This window comes from Phaethon aethereus (assembly GCF_964289735.1).
Source record: "Phaethon aethereus genome assembly, chromosome: 1".
Taxonomy (NCBI): Eukaryota; Metazoa; Chordata; class Aves; order Phaethontiformes; family Phaethontidae; genus Phaethon; species Phaethon aethereus.
The window spans coordinates 202383241-202401932 of NC_138575.1; the positions used below are offsets into that span (position 1 = coordinate 202383241).

The 18692-nt window shown below is 39.1% G+C and overlaps 2 protein-coding genes across 2 annotated transcripts; one reads left to right on the plus strand and one right to left on the minus strand.

Moving 5' to 3' along the window:
* Positions 1-4836: 4836 nt before the first annotated feature.
* MRPL57 (mitochondrial ribosomal protein L57) lies at positions 4837-5280 on the minus strand (the record flags this gene model as incomplete). Its single annotated transcript, XM_082000110.1, has 1 exon — positions 4837-5280. One exon carries the CDS (start codon positions 5278-5280, stop codon positions 4969-4971), a length of 312 nt encoding a protein of 103 aa, XP_081856236.1. The 3' UTR covers positions 4837-4968.
* A 1438-nt stretch (positions 5281-6718) lies between these two features.
* On the plus strand, positions 6719-17014 carry SKA3 (spindle and kinetochore associated complex subunit 3; the record flags this gene model as incomplete). Its single annotated transcript, XM_082014827.1, has 9 exons — positions 6719-7030; positions 8128-8192; positions 9069-9234; positions 10844-11264; positions 14341-14441; positions 15243-15430; positions 15623-15832; positions 16021-16139; positions 16981-17014. The coding sequence occupies exons 1-9, from the start codon at positions 6928-6930 to the stop codon at positions 17012-17014; spliced, it is 1407 nt and encodes a 468-aa protein (XP_081870953.1). The 5' UTR covers positions 6719-6927.
* Positions 17015-18692: the final 1678 nt, after the last annotated feature.

Genomic DNA, 18692 nt, shown 5'->3' on the forward strand with positions numbered 1-18692 from the left:
CTGTTGGATGCTCTTGAGACAGAAGTAGTGGTCCAAACTTGCATGATTTATAAAAGTTGCAGAATGTTCCTTCAAACTTTGTACAAGAAATTTTGCATTTGCTAATTTCAAAGCTTACAAAAACGTTTGCTACACATTAATCTGAACAGTTTAGCTTTTTCTTCTCAAATGTCAAGTGAGAAGTGCTCATCTGAATATAAGCTCTCAGCAGTACTGCACCAGCAGAATTTCTTGGAGAAGACAACAGAGACAGAAGACCGCAGGTTCAGATAGCTCATTCTGGATACCAAAATTTGCAGCCCCCAGCACTGGTGGAACTGTAATGGAGGGCCCAGGATATCATCTGGCGTTTACTTACATCAGTGTGTAACAGCTGAGATAACGTATACGTGCACAGGCATCGTCTAGCAATGCTATAAACAAAATCTAGGTCTCTAATAAGGTAAATATCACTGATTCAGCAATATGGTCTCTGCTCCCCCTCACCCCGCAAAGTGCTCGATATACCCCCATATGAATGTATATATACTATAGGCTAACATCAGTATAACTTGTTTGATTTCTTAAGTCAGGATAGTTAATCTACAAGAAAAACTGCAAGTAAACAGACTGGACTAACTCCCATCTGTGTTCTCTAGCAAGTGCTGGTCTTCTGAAACCAGTTCTTTGTGTATCTGATGGACATTTTTGTGGCTTTTCATGAAGAGCTGATGTTTCTGACATCTCTATGCAGATCACGGGTACATTTTGTCCCAGATTTTTCTCACTTTTCAGATGAGAGGAGGAGAGCAGTGTGCTCAGGATACTCTTGAGGCCAGAGTTACTGTTGGTGTAAATGGTGGCATTACTGAGAAGTCATTTTGACAAATATGAAACATAGTAAAATGATTCAAATATGATTCTTCCAAATTCAGCACCACCACCCCTTTTATCCCTGCCCTGGGGAACTGGTTACTAAGAGAAACCCCAGACTGACAAAAAGGAATTAAGTTCTCCAACGGAATTGTATCGATGAACTTCTAAGGGTGCAACAGTGAGTGGGATGGGGGGTCAGGTTTTCCTGGCAGGCCCTGGCTGCCCAGGAGGTATCATGTCTAAGGCAGCAGGATGACATCTTCTGTCCTGTCTTTCAGAGTTCTGTCCCGACGGCTCCTTAGCCATAAGCAAGGGCAGTCTGTGCTGTATCAAAGAGTAGGATAGGCAAAATGAGGGAGCAAGCCGGGAATTAAAAACTTGGTGAGGACAGAGAGCTGTTTGGCTGTTGAGTTGCAAGCAGACTTGGGTGTCACTGCCAGCAGAGGCAGGGGGCTGCAGGGGCGCTCCAGGAACTAGGTCCTTTTGACCCCTGCGCTCAAGAGCTGAAAACTTCCAGTGAATGCAGTAAGAAGAGCAGCCCTGCCTGTTCAGGAGGCCAGAAGGGAGACGGATCCCAAGAAAACTGTTGAGGGTGTTGGGTCATGTTGCACATGCTGCTTTTGTGCTTTAACGTACTCTGTATCAGCAAGTCTTGAAAATACCTAGGTTGTCACTAAAAATAACAGCCCTTAAGCTTTTAGATGCATCCAAATAATTATTATTGAAAGCCATAAATAGTATTGTAGTTACTGTAGGATAGTTGACATTGGCTGGAATTAGAAACTAAATGCTTTAGTATTTCTTACTGCTTTTTTTCTTTTAAAAAAATCCCCATACGCACACGAGTCAAGCACACAAAATGACATTAAACTCCCACTGTGAGGACAGAAGCCTGACATAGGGCAAGATTTCAGTGTGTGATTTCTCCTCGATATTTCTGGAATGTCTTGAGATGACAAACCTGCCCCTGTGAACATGAGGCAAGGAGATCCATAAATGGAAAAGAATACTTAAAACTACACAGCCAGTAGTAGGGGCTTTTTTTTATGATGATTTATTCACAGACTGTACAACATAGACGTCATTGCTGCTTCTACAAAGGCATATTGCAGGAAGAGGGCAGGAAGAGCTGTAGGTTTCTGTCATAACTGATTACCTATAGTATTATCCTGAGATTGCAGTGTCTCAAGTTAGATGCATCATAAACCTTTGATTGAAAACTTCCACTTTAAATACTCAGACGGTTATTTTAGAGGGAGTTTGGGCACTTTTAGTGATTTGAGTAGAAATTACGGTAACATTTTTGTTAAAGCTGGCCCTTGAGTGTGGAATTCGCAGGTACCAAGCTACTTTTGGGATGCTATTCTTAGAAACTGGTCCTGTTCTCCAGAGTGCTGAATGCCTACAGTTTTTGGGTACTGTTTCTTCCCTTGTTTGATCTTGTGTGGCTCTTCTGTGTCGTAAGTAATCTTTTGGGGTTTGGTTAAGCTCGATACTATTCAATATCCACTCAAGGAACTTCTTCATCTAGCTGTTTCTTTCTAGTTTTTTCCTGTTGTAGCTCACTAGAGCCCCAAGAGAAGGGAAAAAAAGCAGCGTCTGCAGCAGCATTTGTGTCTGGCAGATTTACTGAGATGCATTGACTCCCACATAAATTAAGCAGATCTGACTAGACCTGGAGCACTGACTGACCATATTTATTAAAAACTTAAAAAAAACCAAAACAACAACAAAAAACCTAAAACAAAAAACCCAACTTTGAGCTTCATAGTATATGTTCTGTGGGGACAACGTCTAAAATTGTACATAATTGGGGGATTCAGGTGTATGTTTACAGAGGCTCCAAATAGCAGCTACTTTATTGTAAGTGCAGACAAAGAACACGTCTTTCACAGTACCTAAGAAATAGCTAGGTATGCAACATCAGAGGCTCTTCTATCCCTAAAAGGCACCAAAGAGAGCAGCTGCATATAAAGTGAGTTGTTATACTGAACACATTTACTACACTCATTTCTATCAATTTATTTTGTATATATAGACTGCTTTTTATATGCATTTTCTTCTTAATTACATAACTGTCATGAAACTTAATGAAGCTGCAAGTTGTAGTTTTAATGATGATTAAAACTGGTGTTTGGCTGTTTGTTTTCTGCAGCAATTACTTGAATCTTGTTTCCATTAGGTCGTAAAGTCTGATAATGTTTACAGGATTGCTTGCTTTGTTTCTGGGGGCTTTCCCCATTTTTCTTCCCATCCCCTGCCCCAAGAAACAGAGAGCACACGCTTAGCAGTCAAGCAGATGTGTTGGGGATGAAGTATGGGCATCACCTTTATTGGTGTTAATGGTGACATGCAGATTCCCTTCTGTTTACCTTGCTTAGCTGACAACTTACAGGCTTAGCATGTTCCTCTCCTGTCTCTTAAACTGTTGCTGTTGGCTTTATTGTGAGGAAATTAAATCTTTCTGAACAGCAATTTACAATCATAAAAACATCACAGAAAGAGGCAGCATTCCTACTGTTAGGTCTGCCCCCTCTCCCTCTCCCCTTTTTAACTTACATGAATTAAACATCCCTGGGTTATATCTGCAGTCATTTTTGTATTTGCCAGCAAGGGTCATCAACATTTGCACTAATTACAATGTCCCAGCTATTCTACTTCCATGTAGTTATTTTTAATTGTGCTGCCTAAACTTGTAATGAGCTGTATTTAAGTTTGAGGTGAAGTGTAAAAGATGTATGTAATATCGACACATTTATTGTACTTTTTGTGTGTTACAGGTAGGACTAGTCCTATGCACAGAGAAATCATGTTGCCATTTATAGGTTAATAAATACTTGAAGTAACTTTTTTAAATGGGCTTTTATAAATGAATTAAATACAAAATCACATTACTTTGCCTGGAAATTCCTTCATGTTTTAATTGTATTGTGCAATTTCCCCATGTGTATAATTTTCCATAAGTGTTATCTTAAGCCATTTATAACCATTGAAAGTGCATTCAGGATTTTGTACATCAGTGTTCAGACCTGTTCATGCTTCTCTGAAGTATAATTCATGTTTAAATAAAAAAATTGTACCATTTTAGGCCTCTTTTCCAAAGTGATAAAATATGAATAGATTTGACACTTTTAATTCATCAGTGAATGCAACATCAATAAAAGTATGTGGAAGAAATCTGAAAATTGCTTAGCTGTAGCATGTATGTATTGTATCAGCGAGAAAAACTGCCTACCTGGGCAACATTTTGTAACTGTTCCACAGTTTTTACACTTCAACTGCAACAAAGCTAAGATTACACTTGATGCATCTTCCAGGTCACTTGGTCTTGAGAGGGGAAATGTTTAAAACAACTCTGACTTGTGGCTGACTATATTCCTTCAGGACACTAAACATGACTTAGAAATCAGACTGCCACTCAAACAAGAATCAGCTGTGTTCCTTTTAGACCAGAAATAATCTCTGTAAAGGAGGGCAGTAGCCCCCAAGTTGACACCGACGTGACAATGGCACTGGCATTTAAATTCAACTCTTTCCAGAACGTTTAAAAAAACAGGAACATTTTACCATCTTTTATGAGTTCCAGCCTCACACACCTAACATTGTGATTCTACTTCATCTTGGTCCTATAACGCCTGATGAAGTGAGCACTATGTAAGTAGTGTCAGTTGTGTCTCAAGTGTTGATGCATACAGAAGTATCCTTTCAGAAAGGAAAGTGGCCAGTAAGAGCCATCTGCTCAGTACCAGCAGATAATCCCTTTTGACAGACTCCAGCTCCTAGCTTTTAAAAGGAAATTAGTGAAGCTATAAACCTAGTTCGAATCGTCATCACTGCACTTGATAACTCCCACTGTGTTATGCAAAACCTCTGAAGGGCAGAAGGCAGGCAGATGGTAGAGCGCCACAGAAAGAACTTTTTCTGAAGAGACAATAGTAAGAAAACATATGCTGTTCTGTGGGACTACATTTAATGCGAGATTTTATATACTGTAGCAAAGTCTCATTTGTCATCTACCCTTTTTCTGTTCAATTACAAAACTACCATAATAGGTAAAACAGCAGATTCCACAGTAGTGCATAATACATGCCAAGTATAAACATGCCATATTATTCAAGATGTCCACTTTTTCGACACATTTAAGTGGTTTAAATGATCACAGACATATCTATGCTCAGGAAACTTGGCTTTCATCAGGCTTTTGAAAGCTTCCCATTTTGCACGTCTCCCTTCTGTGTTATGTTTGTACTCCTGTTCCCGTGTCAGGTAGGGTCGACTCAGCCAATATTCGTTTTCTGCTTCAATTTCCAACCTTCGGATCATTCCTTGCTTCATTGAAAGGGTAACCACTCTTGGTCGCCTGTATTTTCCAATCCATTGTTTTCCAGGAATTCTCTTTCGGAGTAATACTGTTGTTAAGAACATTATGCCTTAAAATATAGGCAAAAATATAAAATACTCAATTAGGAATAAAATTTTAAGATTTAACAAGAATAATGAAAAATCACCACATACTTGCTCTACTGCCTTTTAGCTGGCTGCTTTGAAGTTTGAAGTTCAGAACCTGATACTCACAACCAACTATTACGTACAGGAGACAGTACAATGACAGACATATTGGAAACTTAAGACTGGAAAAGGGCAATAGCTATCTTTGTTTATCTAAAGAGCTTACTCAGTTATCCTTACATTGAAATTAAAGCATGTCTTCCATAAATTACTTATGAAAAATTCAGTCCCAGATGCTATTAAACAGAGGATTCACTTCATCCATTCCTTCCTCAAATAGCTAACTGCGCTGTCAAAACAGGGAGTATTTCCAGGTCTATCTTCTAGACTGAGATCTGGCCTTTACTCAGTATTAAGTTTTGAGCTACAGTCTCTCCATAAACTTAGTAGTATACGATTACCTAATCTTGTATTTTAACTATGGGAAATCTGGTTTGTAGAGAAAAACAATACCCCATACTAGACCAAGTAGCATATGTAGAAAGCATAAATACCGTTTCCAACAGAATGCACAAGTGTAACAAAGAGGCAAGAAAGGTCAAGCGATCTTTAGATCTGACACACATGTTCTTCATTAACCTGTTTATTAGCCCTAAACATGCCTAACTCCTAGATCTCTCATTACACAATACTTTCATCAACTATTAAGTGAGCCAGGCACTTTAACACACCATAAACCAGCACGACTGCTGAGAAAAGCCACCCCGCTAAACCCCATTCCCGTGGTGCAACCGCAAGCCATGGGGCTTCGCGGGGGCATTGGTTCCTCAGGCTCTGGTTTCCCTTCCGGTAGGGAAGGGCAGCGCCGGCTGCTCGCCCTCAGGCCTGCGCCCGCAGCAGCCCCGACCGGGAGCGAGACCGACGCGGCACACCTGCCCAGCGTGGCTCTCCGGTGCCACACAGACCACTGGGACCGCTCAGCACTCACCAGCTCCAGGCGGGTTTCGGCCCGCGCGGCGAACGGCTGCTGCCTGGGGAGGAGGATCCCGGCCCGCTCCCCGCCAGGGTTACCTCCCGGTTCAGGGCCAGGACAGCCCGAGCGAGACCGGAGCCAACCCGCCAAAACACACACCGCGCTCGGGGCGAAGGAGCACTACGAGACGCCACAGCAGCGCTCCGAGCCCTGTCACTAACAGGCCCCTCCCGTCCGTCCTCGCTCACCTGCTCCGTTAACGGCTGCAGCTCCACGGCGGGAAGCAAGATGGTGGCGGGAGGCGGTGGGATGCACGTCTCGCGAGAGCTCGCGGCGGCAGGGCGGGGCCTGGCAGCACCAATGGGGCGCGCGCTGCCCGCGGTTCGAAGGTGGCGGCGGGCAGTAACCGTCCCCTTCAGGCAGTGCGCGGCTCAGCTCGGCTCGACTCGGCTCGGCTCGGCCCGGCCCGGCCCGGCTCCGCTCCGCTCCGCTCCGTTACCTTCAGGGTCGCTGCCAGCGCGCAGCGGAAGCCCCAGCTCTCGGGACAGCTGTTAACGGCCGATCGCGTGGTCTGGGGCTAGCCGCGGGGAGCGGGGCTCGGGCGGACGGTTCCGGCGCTGCCTCTCCGGCGCTCCCCCTCCCTGCGGGAGATGGACGTGTCGAGGGACTTCTTCGGTAAGCTGCGCGCCGTCGCCCTCACACTCGAGAAGGAAGCGAGGCAGCTGGAACGGGCCTTGCGCAGAGAGGACACGGGTGAGTGCAGGCCTCGACCCGTCTCCTCCTTGGGGCGGCTGAGTCCGCCGGGGCCCCCTCCCGCTCCTCGGGCCGCAGCCCTGCTCCGGGGCTCCCGCTCCCGCCTCCCCAGGCAGCAGGCCCCCGAGTCCGGAGAGTTGCTCCCGGTGGCGATGGCGCACCCGGACGCTGGGACTGACGGGTCTGCTGGGATAGCCCCGGGAGGGGTGGTTTTTCCTCGGGAGCCCTTGATCTGGGTTCCCGCCTGCAGTTGTGCCGCGACGCTCCTCTGGGCATGTGAAGAGGGGTTGATGGCTCCCGGGACGGGCCTGGAGTTAAGTCGGCAGGGTATTGTTTGGGGTTCTCCTCTTATCATTGTCTCTCGGAGCTCTTTTGTGGGTTTGTAGGTAAGCGTTTATCGCGGACCAAGACGGGATGAATGGGGAATCACATTCTTGCTTTTAGTCTTCTCGTGATTGAGACAAGAAAACGCATGTGCAGGGTTTGTTCTCTGTGCACAGATAGCTCAAGCTTCTAATTGGATTTATTGCTTGTCACATAGCAGGTGTCCTCTTTTACATTCTTTGCATTAACCTCGATTTCCAGCGAAAAAAGTAATGACTGCTGCATGTGTAAGTGAACAATACTAACATCTTTCCATGTGCAAACAAGGCAGAAAAATTCAGCATTTCTGTTGATGGATGTTTTTCAGTGGTGTCTATATCACTTTATTTCCAGTTTTATTATTTCAAGTTCAAACTCTTTAAGAATAAAAATTTTGCATAAATAATCCTAGATAGCCCAGGGACCAACCTATTGCACCAACATCTGATGTATGTTCATTTTTACAGTATTAGCTGCAACAGTAAAATGGAAGCCTGTACACTTTTTCTGTGTAGTTTCACATACTGTGGGAATTGCAGTCTCATGCTGTGCAAGGTACCTGATGTGAACTAGTTTCTCTTTGGTTTTCTCTGTCTTGACTCTCTTTCTTTAATGTATGAGTCCAACACCTCTGATAGCAGAGATTACATTCTGATGTAGAATGTACTTGCATACTAAATACTCATCCCCCTTTTTTCTTTCCAAACCCTTTTATGTGAACATGCGTATCAAAGACTATGAAGATGAATCTCCAGTAAGAGTCTTATATGACCTCCATTGTGAAATCAGGACTCTGAAGGTAACATTTTAACTCGCTTCCTTCTTGAAAAATTAGGGAGGAGGAGGATGTTCTATAAGCTTATGGTTCTATTTTCATCATTAAGCCAAAATACAATTTTGTTATTCAGCAGTTTTGACACTTATTTTATTCCTCGTAATGGCTGTGCACATCGGGGTAGTGCCCAAAAACTTTTAGGTGACTTAAAGTAGATTTAGCAGTATTTATTAGGTTGCAATCACTGTTGTTGCTCAGATTAGCAGGGGACAAAGGTAACAGAAGTTGTAGTTGTGCCAAGTCGTAGGTATAGGGGAGAAGGATTCAGGAGCAGCAGCTCCCTAGAGAAGAGGTATGCTTGTTTGTGTTCAATGACTAGTGCTTCAAATAAAGAAAAGCTTCAGAGATGTTTCAATACCTTCAGCCATTTCAACTTGTGAAGAATTTCTTTAATAGAAGTAGGAAAAATGAGCTATAGAAATAAGCAACTGCAGAAATAATTGAGAGGTAAGATAGGATATAATCTTGAGGTTTACCCTCAGCTCTGCACTAATTCTTTGTACCTGGGGAGTAAGTGTCCAAAATAATTGCTGTTATCTCATAGTTTTATGGAGTAAAAGCATTTATTTTTGTTTGAGATGTTACCAGTAAGCAGTTATCATACTGCGAGCTGTCATCTTGGTTTAACTTCTCTAAGTTTTTGTACACTCATGCCCTATATATTCCTGATATTTTGTAACCTAGTTTTCAGGTATAGATACAGCCTAAATTTGCTGCTTATCCTCATCTGAATTGAAGTTCAGTACTTATTCCCAAAATACTTCACGTGTAAACAACTACCATGTGGTGGTTTGAAAAACATTATTTCTGTGTTTCCCTCCCCCTGCTCTGCCCCCAAAGGAAGATGTTAATGCGAGTCTTGGTAAGAGTTGCTCTGAAAAACAAGCAATTCATGAGTTTATGAAGGCAAGTGAAATATTGATGCAAAGAAATGCAGCAGATCTTGGAAAAATAAGAGAGTTGTTCCAGAAATATGGCTACAAACCACATGTCAAAGACTCTAAAGGTAATATTTCTTGTCAATACAGTATTTGAAGACAAGTGTAATTTTCTAAAATGTTTCTCTTTAGCTATGTGTATATTTCTATTAATTAAGAGATCAAGTACATCTATGTTGTTTGCTTTATAATAATACCCAGAGGTAAAAGATTCTGTTGTGATTGGTGCCAACCAAAATACAAAAACTTAGAGGTAGATCTCCTGGCACGTTTTTAAGTTAGTAGGTAGGTGGGTCTTCCCCCCGCCCTCCCCCCGCAATAGTTATAGTCAGAAAACATGTTGGCAAATGTGTTTTCATGGCCCAGAGAATTATGCTGCTTCAGTTTCTCATGTATGGGAAATTTGTAGGTGCATCTAAATTACTTCAAATTGATATGTGATGATTCCATTGACTTAAATCACCATGGAGAAAAACTTAAAATAATGTGCTCCGTAGCATAGAGAAGCGCATACGGGGATTAGGTGACACGTGGCAAGCAGTAGTAGCCTGATTGTGGCCGGAGGGGAGAGATATCCTTAATCCAGTCAAAGTGCATGCATGCTTGCGTGAAAAATCCAGATATGCCAAATGAGTTTAAAATACTACAGCTGTCAGTACTACACATACCCCTTTTGGTATCAAGGGCCAAATTAATCTTCAAGACGCCTTTGGCAGGGCACAATTAACCTTCCCCTGAGCATTATTCAGTCATTATGCAAAACCAAATTGTGGTTGTGGACCATATTCACCTCTGAATTAAGCTACTACAACTGTTTTACAAAGATATGGCAGAAGGCTTTAATTTTACAGTACCTTCCTTCCTGTCCTCTCTCAGCCTTTAAAGAAGACTCCAAACAGAGCTACAAGGTTAATTTGTTTTTTAAGATGTATTTTTAAGCTAAGTGTCTCTGACTATGTAATACCAGTACACATAAAAAGGTAATGCCCCTGCCGTATTATTTTAAATATCTTCCTCTCCTGCCCCTCGCTGCTTACATCATGCAGAAATTCACAAATATTTTGAGGTGTTTCAGCTTAACTACAGAAATGTACAAATTACAGATTTGCTTATTTTTGCACTGGACTCTTCTTAGCTAAAAAGCTACCCTCTTTGTTGAATTTTTAGTTGCTGCTTCATAATCTTTCTTCAATACTGTTTTTCTGAAGAATGATCGTTCTAGTACTGTGTGCAGCCTTTGCTCTTTCCTCAGAAACATTTCCAGTTCCATACAAATGGAATTTATGTTGTACATTTTTAATCAACTTTCCCTTTTGCACTGAAATAAAAACAAATAAATATGTTTAAGATTAGCACTTCCTGCCTGCTCCATGCAGGGAGGTGAATTCTATTAAAAATACACTTGTGTAAAAATCTTTCCATTTCATTTTTCCTAGAAATATTTACCAATGGAATAAAATTCAGTAAATGTGTGACCTGCATTATAAATATAGCTTAGCCTGATACGAGCTTTTGATATCTGTTGTAGCTTCAGGTTCAGTGCTTTCAAATGAAACAAGGAATCTATTTTTTACAATAATAAATAAAAAATTTTGAATTGGGGGGGAAGTCCCAATTTGTTTTATAAACTCTTAAAACAGAAACTTCTGACATTTTTTTATTACTGTTCTCAAACAGAAAAGGAGGAAGAAGTTAACAGTGATTCAATGGTGTGTGTCCAGAATAAATCTGATGAAGAAAAAGCAGATGACGTACCTCATCTTCCTTCTACTGAGAAGCCACTGGTGCCCAAAGACCCACTGCGAAACCCCCAGCTTTCTGATTTTGGTCTTTCACAATATGCTTTCTCCAGGCCTTGGAGTGCCGTGAAAGGACAACACACAACAAATGTGTATCAAGAAAATGCAAAGAACAGGACTCCACTAAAAACACAGACCCCCTGTATTTTGCCCAAAACACCAAAATGTAAGCTAAAGATGGACGATTATGAGTGTGTAACACCAAAACTTGAACACTTTGGCATTAGTGAACATACCGTGTGTATGAATGAAGATTATACGATGTCACTTATTCGTAAAACTGCTCAAACAAGCAAGAAGTGAGTAAATTATTTAAGTTCAGATTGTTTCTTTACTGCATTTTCTGTAGTTTATTCTTGCTGTACTAATTTCTTGCTGCAATTGCCCTTCTCTTTTTCTTCAAGCAGGTGATAATTTACCAGCAGGTTAGTCCTGTGTTTTTATGCAACTCTCTCTATGTCTCTTCATGTCCCCTTTGCAGTGCCAAATGCTGCCCTGAAACACATCTCTGATATACTCCGTGACTGCCCCACGATAAGAATCTTCCATATACAATCTATTTACAATGGGAAAATGCACAGTGTATCTGTGATCTTTTGTTTTCTTAACCTTAGATTTGCATTTGAGAACATGTCTGCAGTAGATATTCAGTAAATGGCTCATTGTAGAAACTGTATTATCTCTTACATTATCTAGCCACACGTTACAAACGCTTAGCTCTTTTTCCTCCAGTCTTCTGTTGAAACGACCTCTCCAGATTTTTACTGTTCTAATTAAAATTAAAGAAAATAATTTGCAGCAGTGAGGTGTAGAACACCTTAGCACTAGAAGTATTTTTCTGTCTATCTAAAGGTAGTTGGATCATGTTTTTATAGTTAGTATTAGCAATATGTTCAATTTTAAAAGTTGACAGTATTTAAAAGAAACACACTGTTCTGCAGCTAAATATTTGGTATTTGGAGAAATTATTCAAAAAAACAAGAACCAAAATAAATTGTGGAAATAATCATTCAACTTTTTTTTTTTTTTAATCCACGATATTTGCAATATAGGCACAAGATGTGAAGTTCTTCAGAACCATGCCAACTTAAGTGACTTTGTCCCCCAAAGATCCAGTTTGCTGCAATGGTTAAATTTTGAGTGGTGTTTGCTTTTTGTTTTTTTAAACTTCAAGATTACTGGGAGGAAAAGTGAAAGTGAAAAGATACATTTTCTTTTAAATAGTTTTGGGATCTCTCCTTGGGGATGGTTATGTAAATACTATAATGTTGATAAAGCTTTATAATATTGGAATTGTAATAACAGGAAAACTGTTACTGGCTCCTGAAAGACACTAACTCAAAAATCATTCCTTCTCCAAATAATATTTTGAAAATAGTTTCAGCTTATAGCACAATTTAAATTCTTTTGATATCTGTAATTTTTTGTGGGTTTGTACTATTTTTCCTATTTAATGAGAACTGTTTTAAATGTGATCGTCACTTCTAATTATGACTAATTTCAAAATGGATACATACAGAAATGCAGTTTCTATTTCTGTGGTTTCTAGTGAAACAATTAGACAGACCACTTGCAATATTTATATATAATTAAAAAAAAAATCACACTATCAGTCTTCCATACCCCTAATGATAATATTAAAATTCTATTGAGAATTAGTTACAGCATGATTGTTCTTTAACACATCATCATTATTAATGACCAAAACAGATGGACACACACTAACTGTGACTAAAGTTAAAGCCGTGTATGGATTCAGAATTAGTGGCATATGTGAGAGGTTCTGGCATTAAGTCATTAGAGTTAAAATGTTGTGTAACTGTCTTTTAGCTTATTTGTTTTATTTATTTGGCAACATTAAGTTAGAGTTAGCTTGTGGTTTGATCGGAAAGGTTGAAACGATTAAACAGCCTGTTACCTCCAAAAAGCACTTAGCTCACCTCTTAGTGAGAAGGATCAGCATGTTAAACGGGCAGAACGCTAAGCCAGCAAATTTAAAATAATAATAATAGAAAGATTCCCCCCCGCCACTGGATAACGTGCAGAATCTCTTCTCTGATGATCAGATAAGCAAAAAAACCCTAGTAAATATGAGCTAGCCTTATATCTGTAATTTCCAGGTACAAAGATAGGTAAACAATTCTGACTTGGAAACAGCCCTGCCCTTTCATATTCCTTGCTTGTGCCAGCCAGCCAGGTCTTGTACCTAGCTGAAATCTGTCTAGTAGCTATGCATTCTGTGAAAACCACTTTAAAAATTAATCTCAAAGTTCTTAAAAATATTTAGTAGACCTCAACTCCCTCAACTTTGTTTTTCAGGTTTTCAGTTTTGAAGCAGGTGAAAAGAACAATACACTTGAGTGCGCCTACTATAAAACTGAAACCAAAAGTAATTAGGAAAGAAGGGGGGGGGGGGAACATCTGTACAGAAGTGTTTCTTGTTATAGTTGTTGTTATCCCCTGTAAAAACTAAAAATCATGGTTTCAGGTCTCTATAACACTTCTAAGGCAAAACTGACTTGAAAAATTACTTTTAACTAAAAATTTGAGATTGTTAATCTAAGTAAAATATCCTGCCTCAAAAGGATTTTTTTTTTTTTTTAAGCTTAGGCTTTTTGTGGAGAAGCTCTGTATCTGGTTCTCATAGTTAAGATAACTTTTTAAACATGTAAAATAATTTTCTTATAGACACACTTTTGTGTAGAGTTTAGGTAAGCTTCCACTTTTTGTCTGGTATTGTCTCTTAACTGCCTACATCCTTATTCCACTAGAATATCTTAAATATGAAGAAATAATTTTTTAAATTTCAGTTTCAAGTTTTGTGAAATTGATATTAAATGGCTTTTTACTCTGAAGTCAGCTAGTGATTAACATAGGTAATATTATTCAAACTTAAAAAATGAATTAAAAGTCTTTTAGTGTTCACAATAATGGTAGTAGAAGAACCAAAAGTAAGAACCAAAAATATTTCCTCTTGTTGTTTAGAATTTTCTAGGCAACGGGCAATTCAGAATAAAATAGACTGTACCCCTAACACAGAATTGAGCATCTGGGACAAAGAAAATTGATCCTACCCTGGACACCTTTTTTTTTGTTTTTGTCAGGTTTTGTTTGGTTTGTGTTTGGTTTTTTTATGCCTTGGATTGAAATCTCAGTGTATTTGGTAATTTGTGGATGGACTGAATACTTGCATGATACAAATTGCTGCAGTAAAATCCTAGATGAAAAATCTATGAAAAAATAGTCTTTGAGGGAATGAATTTTTGACTTGCATGTTGATGAGCAAATACTAGAAAAGTGATCAGGTTGACAGTATTCCTTTAATTGTGGTTTCTTCATATTACTTGAGAGCTAATTGAGGATTTTGGTTTTCAGGTTGGTTAAAAAAGATAATCATGAAGTGAATGTACCAGAAATTACATCCAGGGAAATCGTGGTTACTCCTGGGCCAAAACCAAAAGTGACAGCTGAGAATGGTAAGTTAAAAATCTGTGAAATAAATATATATATGCATTTTTTACATATGCATGTGTAAATGCTTTGTAAAGGCCTGGCAAACTTTTAAACTGTGTTTCTTGTTAAATATAGTTAATTCAGGCACAGTCATTGTATGAGTACTAATGTCGAGAAAATGAAACGTTGGTGGTTCCTATAGGAAAGTTGCTTACTTCAATATAAATCTTGCTCATTCTTCTGCTCATATCTGTCTAGAATTATGCAGGGGGATCCATCATTTTGTAACTGCAACTTATCTTTATTTGAAATAAAAATACTGTTTTGCCAACTTTGCCTTTTTTTTCTGAGAATACCCATTAGATCTGTTTAAAGATAGGAAAGAAGCTGCTTTGAAAGAGGCTAACAAGACAGTAACTTAAATCTTTCAAGAGTAGTGCTAAAACTTCTTCGAAAAGAGCTGTAATACATTCTCTTGAAAATGTGGGAAGATCTTGGGACAAATATAGTGACGAATATATGAGAAGCTAAAGCAATGTTGATTTAAGTTGGGCTTTCTCAGTTATATTCGGTTAGTGGGAGTAGACTTATTACTCTTTTTTTTTACATCTGCATTTGTTGCTTTTATGGAATTCTGTAATTTGAATGGTTCTTCATACCAAAAAATAGCAGCAAAAGTGATACAGATGTTTTAAAATACACAAATCTATGAAAACCTAATAGACTTAGAAAACTAAACTGGGGCACTGCAACTGATTATATACATGTGTGTATGTGTATATTTTTATCCATATCCCCCCCTTCACCCCCCCGCTTAATTTCAGCAACTGACTGGATGGCTTCTCCTATGATACTTGTGTTCTGTACTCCTGATGTGAAAATGCCTTCCAGAACAAATAGAACAGTATTACCAAGGTCACCAGAGACAAATGAACTGCCTCCTCCCAGCCATACAGCAACACCACTGTTTCCAGATTTTGAAACAAGATGGCTAAAAATGGAAGCTAAGGTAGTATATAGCAATTGTGTATGTTTTCACACACTTTTTACCATAAGCCATTTTCCAAATGTCAGTTTCGGATTCTTTTCCAATACTACTTATGTCATTGTAGATCTTTCTAATAACTTTGTACGAACATTTATTAAATACTTTACCTAGGATAAGTAAATTAACTGAAGGCAGTTAATACCTCTTTTGCAACAGGTAAAGCAGGGGGAAAAGATTGAGTCGGTGACAAAGAATGATGCAACAGATAAACAATACGTTGAAGACAGCATTCCTTTTGCTGTGAGCTCTGATGAGTATCTTAAACATTTTGGAGACCCTTCTCCTCCCAAGATAAAACACTATGATCAGTTACTCGATACTCCTCCACCCCCAGAAATTACAAGGATACCAGATGATGTTCTACAGGTTAGCTATATACACTTTTTTTCCCTAAATAATTTTAATATCAAAATAGTAAAATTAAAAGGGCTTAGTTCTACCAAATATTGCTCTTCAAAAAGAAAGAGTTCTCTGCTACTTATTAAAAATATATAAAGTGTAATCCTGGTTTAAGTTCTTAGATAATTATTTTTACCTTTTAATGTTTCCTCTAGTTTTTGTCCAAGTATAATCGTAAAGTAGACTCTTCTAAAGCCAAGGAAATGGAGACCAAGGCAGGACATACTACAAGATACGAAAGTGATTTCACTGATTACTGCAACAAAGAGAACAGGTCTGATTAAATTTTACATATTTGGTTACATAATTTATCTTGGAGAAGTTATGAAGATGCTTTAACGCATTTAGAAATTCATGCAGCTGCTTGCTCTTCAGCTGCCAAAATAGCTCTTGTTGCCGTGAGTAAATAACTATTCTTTGGCATGGTATGTGACTGCCTTTACTGTAAAGAACAAATATTATAATTGATTGTGTGTTTGAATCCTCCCAACTTAAAAAAAAAAAAAAGGTAGTGTTTTACTGTTTTATCTGTAGGTATTTTGCTTTGTGGCAATCAAAGCACCAGTGAATGCTTTCTTCTGAGTAAATTTAGGCAATAAGACTAAGGAATTGGAGAAAACTATGTAAGTGACATGACCTATTTTGGCAATGACAAAGTTCTTTGAAATGCAAAGCCACCTTATGAACAATATGGGATACATATGAACAACGTAATAATAGCTTTAAAAAGAACTTGATCAATTTGAATAGAAAGAAGTTTTTGCGACTACTTGATCAAGTGTAGATACTCCTTCTTCAATGTAATGTATATTACACTTGTTGATTATCTGTTAAACTTGGGGTCAGTACAGATTATTTAGGTAAGTGGTACAAGGAGCGTGTATGGAGTCAAATAATAATCGCAAAAACCCAGGATGAGACTGATAAAAGTAGGTATCTTAATATAATTGGAGTTGGAATTTATTTGAGTAATCAAATAGAGCAAAGCTCTTACTTTAGCTGACGCTTTTTTCTTGTCAAGATAATTTTTAAAAGTTCTAAATATTTGTGTCTTCTGCTAATTCAAAATATGATTGAGATAATAAGTTCATGAACTCTTCTGGATATATCTGCAGAGGTTATCCTGGATTTTTCAAGCCAAACGTCTGAAATCAAGCTGAAGACCATGTTGAGACTGTTTCACATTCATGAATGTTATCACTGAATCATAACAAGCTCAAAAAGCAAAAGAAAATACTGGTGGGAGGAAGAAGCCATACAAAGGAAAAGCCTTCTTAGTGGAGAAAGTTTGATGTGGATAAACTAGCTTGAACTAGCAACTTGTGCTTAATTTTTTTCTTGAAATTATTGGCAAAATATATTGAGGGGTTTTAAATATATATGCTTCAAAGAGGACTGAGGTCATGTATGAGGTAGTACTGCAGTTGTTTCACCTGATTCTAATGTTTGTTGTGTATGCTTGCATTTGCAGTAGGCTGTAGAGAAGTGTAGTTGCAATAAAGGGAAAGCCCCGGAAAGTGGCTACCTCTGGCTGTTCTGGTGACACTGTACATCTTTTCAGGGCTGAGTTCAAAGTCTAGTATTTTAACAGTATTTGCTATCTTCAACAGAAACAAGTCTTTTTTTAATGTGAAGAGTAACTCCTGCCTTACTATTTATTTAAAGCACTTCTGTGCTATTAGTCATTTCTGCAATACTAAGACACATCACATACATTCCTACATCAGGCTCTCTGTTAGCTATCTGATGGACAGATATTTCTTATACTGCTTCTTCTTTCTTATTATAGTATTCTTACATCTGTATTAGGTGCTATACATCTGTTTTCCTTTTGACAGTCTAATTTATGTAGCCCTAAGAGGTGATTGGCTCAAATATGAATTATTTGAAAAATCTATTGTGCAGTTGGTATTGATTTTATTTTTTTATATATATACATACACACACACACCCCCCCTACCTTCAGCTGCTGGAAAGATTTGCTGGAGACATGTGCATTCTGTAAGCGGTGGTGTCACTTCTCAACATGCACATCTATCCCTGTAGTAAGTGACCAAGCTTAAGTTCTCAGAGTAGTTGGGCATCTTTTTGGTATCTGGTAGGCATAGTAACTAGGATTTTTTTCCACCAGGGGTTTTAATTTTGTCCACAAGAAATCCCAGCTACATATCCTTGTTTGGACCCAGTTTGCTGTTTCCAGCATCAGCTATTCTGAGCAGCTCCAGGACTGTGCTTACCTGCTGTACATGGTCTTCCTGTTGATGGTTACTATTCTGTCGTGTCTGTGAGGGCGGGCATGCAACATGTGAGAAGGGAGAAACTGTCCCAGGAGATGGGGAGAAGTGTATGCTTTTCTGAACTCTGAACACAACTCCATGGGTTTTTTTTTAAGTCCTCAGGATTCGCAAACAGCTGGAGATGCCTGGAAATATTTCTCCAGTTGCTTAGACTTGTCCTGGCTAATACCTAGCAAGTAGACCTTCTGCTATTCCAGTCATTCTCCAGGATGAGTGTACATCAAATTAACCAGAGGAGCTGATTTTGTACTGGTTCTGGCCAGAGCACACTGTCATTTTTCTGTGCTAGCTTCTGTTTAAAATAAGTATGTGTGTTTATGTGTCAGTCTTTGGGTTTGATCAATGCTTTTGAATACTAAATAAATCTGGTGGCTGCTTGGAAAACTGTTGCTGTTGTAAAAACACTTACTTGTTCTACCTAACTCCTGGGCCAGACCTGCTTCCAGCATCTTCACAGACTAACACCATTTAATGGGCTGGATGCTAATCATGGAATTTTATGGTCTTCACAAGGTACAAAGTATTCTGCT